The 5,593-nt window shown below is 36.5% G+C and overlaps 1 protein-coding gene across 3 annotated transcripts in view; it reads left to right on the forward strand.

The window, feature by feature from the left end:
* LOC106873321 (protein phosphatase 1 regulatory subunit 12A) overlaps nucleotides 1-5,593 on the forward strand; it is a 231,579-nt gene that overhangs the window by 203,764 nt on the left and 22,222 nt on the right. For all 3 annotated transcript variants that reach the window (XM_052975110.1, XM_052975109.1, XM_052975111.1), the window contains exon 5: nucleotides 2,174-2,319. In XM_052975110.1, the coding sequence (XP_052831070.1) occupies nucleotides 2,174-2,319 (146 nt within the window). The remainder of the gene's footprint in view (nucleotides 1-2,173; nucleotides 2,320-5,593) is intronic.

Consider the following 5,593-nt stretch of genomic DNA (forward strand, 5'->3'; position numbering starts at 1 on the left):
GGGCTCTGGCAGGGGATGTGGCGAACCCTGCTGTACTCTTTCACCACAACTTTCTCTCATTCTTTCTTACTGTTTCTGTTGTACCTGTATTTCAAAAGGTCCAGCCTTGTCACACTCTGTGTCACGCTGAATTTCCCTGAGAACTACGTTAAGGGTACACGTGTCTGTGGAGTGCTCAGCCACTTGCACGTTAAATGAAGTAGATTGACAAATTTATTTTTCGAACCAGTTGAAGACACGCGAGATGTCGAAATATTGTTCACTAGATAACAAATGGCACTCTTCTTTTAATTTTGATTCTATATCTTCAGGAGGAGTTACCTCAATCCTTTCTATATTAACCATAATGATAATAATAATAATAATAATGATAATGATAATAATAATGATAATAATAATAATAATAATAGTAATCCTTTCTTTTATGGGTACAGGACCAGAACTTTTGTGAGGAAGGGAAGGTTGATTACATCGACCCCAGTAGATGACTGGTATTTATCTTATTGATCCTGAAAGGATAAGCAAAATGACCTTAGCTGAATTTGAGCTCAGAACTTAGACGGACAAAATGCTACTAAGCAATTTACCTTAGATGCTAACAACTCCACCAGTTTGCCGCCTTACTATATAACTAAATAATATTAGCTTTTAGCGTCTGGCTCTATCATTTCTATGATTTTAGCTGTCCTCTATTTGCCTTGATGGCTTTTAGAGTTTAGCACTGTAATTTCTTCCACTCAAAAAGACTGCCTGCTTTTGTCTGTGGCTTTTTTAGAGTCTGGCACTCTTATCATCCATCGTTTCCACCGCACAACTAAACCTCTTTTGTCTGATGGCTTTTAAGCCTAGCTCTTAGTCTTTAATAGAACTACTAAGCACTGCGTACACAGACGCAGACATTGTATACAATGCTGTTAACACAAGGGAAATTAAAAAGAAAAGAAAAAAAAGCACTCAGCAAAACTACTACTATGATGATAATAATAATAATAATAATAATAATAATGGCAATAATAATAATAATAATAATGGCAATAATAATAATAATAATAATAATGGCAATAATAATAATAATAATAATAATAATAATGGCAATAATAATAATAATAATAATGGCAATAATAATAATAATAATAATAATGGCAATAATAATAATAATAATAATAATAATAATGGCAATAATAATAGTGGTAATAATATTATTAATGATGATGATGATGGCTTTCTCTTTTTTTTTTTTGGACTATTTCTTTAATAATTGTGATTTTGTTGTTGTTGTTGTTCATAAAAATAAAAAAGACCAGCTATTATGTATTCAAACGAAGTAGAGCAGGGCAAGAAGCTTTTGTTTGCTGTAATCTGTGGGTCGATCTTCCCAAATAGCAGTCACCGGAGCATTTCACATTGTCAACAGAAACGGCAATATTGTTACCATCATTGCTGCCATATGTGCACCACCACTACCACCATCATCACCAACAACTACAACAACATTACCAACACAACATCACTACTAGTAACATCAACCAACAAGGGAGCCTTTATGTGGTTGTTTGGTCTGTTAGAAATAGCAGCAAAATCTCCTTCACATCACCATCCTTACTGTCTTTGGAAAAGGATATTTTGGGTAAGGTCGGCTTTGCTTTTCATCCTTTTGGAGGTCAATAAGAAAAGGATCAGCTGAGTACTAGGGGGCAGGGGTTGATGTAATTGACTCAACTACTCCTGGGTATGAGTATAAAAACTGCACCCCTCTGCTAAACCATGTTGAACTAGTGTTGCAGAGTATGCTCATCAAACCAGTATGATCTCGTGCCATTTTCTGGTTGAGACAACATGCTGAGGTCCTCATCCTGCAGTGGACTGAACATGGGCAATCCAATATATGTAATAATTGAAGAATCTATTAGGCACTTTACTGTGTTTTGTAATGCGCCTGATCCTCTGGTCTGTAGAAAAATTGTCTTGCATGAAACCAGTCTATAATTCAAAAAAGTTTAGGGAGTCATAGCTCTAAAGGAAAACTTCATGTTACTGATTCTATTTCAGGGGAAAATAAAAACCCTGTGTATTTACTGACCATTATGAATTCTAATAAAAAATATTTGCCCAAAAAAAAAGAAGAAAAAAACCTTCTTGTATAATGTATTCTTGAATTTCTTATATTTTCCAGTGTTGTATTGATGAAAGTAAGAAGCTGATGCAACTCCTGCTTGATTTTGGTGCTAACATAAATGCACGCGACAGTGAACTTTGGACACCAATGCATGCTGCGGCAACGTGTGGGCACATTCGTCTGTGTGAGATTCTCATACAATAGTAAGCCAGTTTATTGATTTAATATGCTATTTTCATTTTTTTAAAAATATTTTGGGAGGGTCATAAAGCCAATAATAAACATGCGCTGGTTGTATTTCACTTCTTTTATTATTATTAATCAATTCATTAGCATTTAACCAATTTATTAACTAATAGTAAAAAAAAAAATGAAATAGAAACAGTGTGTATGTTTATTATTGGCATAATGGCCCTCCCAGGATACCACAAAATCTGCTTCAACACATAAGTTCACATCATGATTTTTGTAAATCAAATACAAAAATGAAATATTCCAAGCTATTTTCATTCTTATTTGTCAACAACTTTGACTAAAGGACCAAACTACTGTGGCTGATGAGCTGATATGCAAAAAATAGCAATCCTCAGAGTACATCCTATTCTCTTTGAAAAGGAAGGACATTGGATAAAGTAGTCCACTGTCTGGGAGAGACAAAAAAAAAAAAAAAGAATAGAAACAGTATAGACACCCCCTACATTATTGAAACATTGTGTTCCTGAAAATTTTACCATATAGAATTCCAATATGTGCAACCATTAACTCTTCTATAATACATAACAATTGGTAATAGGCTTTGTGTTCTGGAACTTCATGTTACTGCAAGATATTCAGGAATGCGACATTTCCAGAGCACATCATCATCATCATCATCATCATCATCAGGCTCTGGACATTACTACCTCAAACCTTAGACTCATACAGCCTGCTTAACCAGTTCCCATGACATTGGTTCTAGTGAAGGCACATGGTTCAGTGGTTAAAGCATCGGACTCACACTCATGAAGTAGTGAGTTCAATTCCTGGACTGGGCTGTGTGTTGTGTTCTTGAGCAAGACACTTTATTTCACGTTGCTCCGGTTCACTCAGATGTAGAAATGAGTTGTGACGTTACTGGTGCCAAGTTGTATCGGCCTTTGCCTTTCCCTTGGATAACATTGGTGGCTTAGAGAGGGGAGGCTGGTATGCATGAGTGACTGCTGGTCTTCAACAAATAACCTTACCTGGACTTGTACCTCGGAGGCTAACTTTCTAGGTACAGTCCCATGGTCATTCATGACCAAGTGGGGTCTTTACCCTTCAGACGATCTGAGTTGGCAGAATCATTAGCACGCTGAGCAAAATGCTTTGTGATGTTTTATCTATCTTCATGTTCTGAGTTCAAATTCTGCTGAGGTCGACTTTGTCTTTCATCAAATTACTGAAACAAACAAACAATAAAAGATAAATGATGCCAGACAAAATGCTTTGTGATATTTCTTCCAGCTCTTTTATATTCTGAGTTCAAATCCCACTGAAGTTGACTTTGCCTTTCACCCTTACAGAATCAATAAAATAAACATTAGTTGAGCACTGGTATTGATGTAATCGACCTGTCCTTTCCCCAGAAATTACGCATATTGTACTTGTTTTAGAAAGAATTATTATTATTAGCACTACTTCCTGTGGCTAAGGCACAACAACAACAACAGTGGCTAATTAAATGTCTGAAATGACTTGTCGTTAATAAGATTATAAGTTTTATGGACTATTAACTACAGATTTAGAGATGAAAGATTTTTTCATAATATTTTTATTTAAAGTTATGTTGTGATTGGTTATCTTTGATCAAAACATTAGTTTTTTTTTTTGTTGAAAAAAAATTGTTTTTGCTTTTTTTTTTTAAAAAATAAATAATTTTTTTTTTAATATTTGAAGAGATTTTTTTTCATCTCTAAAGATGAAGTTGGTTAAATTGTCCAAAAAACATTAATCTTGTTGTCATGCTCGCTTGTGCATTAGGTGTGTCTATGTGTAAGGTGTGTGTGGATTTGTATTTTGTTGATGTGGTTTTAGCCCTAGGTCAACTCTGATCATCTAAGGACCTCCTTCGAAAATTAACTGTTTATTCAGCTAGTGGCAATTTTAGATATTTTCTTTGTTATTATGAGTTCGCAGTCTTCTCCTGACTTTAAGGAACCATCATCATTTTAATGTATACTTTTTTTTCATGCTTGCCTGAGTTGGATAGAATTTGTTGAGGTGAATTTTCTACAGCAGGATGCCCTTCCTGTTGCCTACCTTTGACTGTATCCAAGTAAGATAATATTTCCTCTGGACAAGACATTTTCATGGAAGATTGGAAACAAAGGACACCACTTGTCTGACAGTGACACTCATTTACAATTCTCATGCAATGTCAAGGCAAGGAGACAGTAACACAAATATCCATGCCTATGTATATATATATATATATATATATATATATATATAGATATATATATATATATCATCATCACCATCATCATCGTTTAACATCCACTTTCCATGCTAGCATGGGTTGGATGATGTGACTGAGGACTGGTGATCCAGATGGCTACACCAGGCTCCAATCTGATTTGGCAGAGTTTCTGCAGCTGGATGCCCTTCCTAACGCCAACCACTCCGAGAGTGTAGTGGGTGCTTTTACGTGCCACCAGCACGAGGGCCAGTCACACGGTACTGGCAACGGCCACGCTCAAAATGGTGTTTTTTACATGCCACCTGCACAGGGGCCAGTCCAGCGGCACTGGCAACGACCTTGCTCGAATGATTTTCTAACGTGCCACCGGCACAAGTGCCAGTAAGGCGACGGTGTGTGAAAGCTTCTTTCAGTTTCTGTCTGCTAAATCCACTTAGAAGGCTTTGGTTGAGCCAGGGCTGAAGCAGAAGACTCTTGCCCAAAGTACCATGCAGTGGGGCTGAATTTGAAACCATGTGGTTACCAAGTGAACTTCTTACGTCACAGTTCTGTCGACACCTATTAATAAATTTTTAAGGTTTCCTGCAAATGAAACTCTCCCCCACCACCTACTTATGATGTCAAAAACCACCAAAGCCATTGAGGGAACTACTACATGATTGCTCAGCTTGCTAGAAGTAGCAACAAAATTACCCACTTTTTACCCTCTGCTGTTTTATGAAAAAACAGTCACTTCGGATCATGTGGTCTTAGATGCACTAAGTCCAGGGGAATAAAATCCTTAACCCTCTAGTATTTAAACTAACCATATTTGGCGGCCTTCGTGGTAGTTGGAGGAGGCATATTTTTCAGTTACATCAAAAGACGTCCTTGCCCCAACAAAATTCAGAAACCACCCCGACCCTCTATGTCATTTGTAGAAAATACATGCAAGTCATTGAATTACAATAAATAAATATATAAAATAAATAAATAAATAAATGCTGTCTGCTTCGTCCATGCCAACTGCGATTAGCCCCCCCTCTCCACCCCACCCC

The sequence above is a fragment of the Octopus bimaculoides genome, chromosome 20 (assembly GCF_001194135.2).
Source record: "Octopus bimaculoides isolate UCB-OBI-ISO-001 chromosome 20, ASM119413v2, whole genome shotgun sequence".
NCBI lineage: Eukaryota > Metazoa > Mollusca > Cephalopoda > Octopoda > Octopodidae > Octopus > Octopus bimaculoides.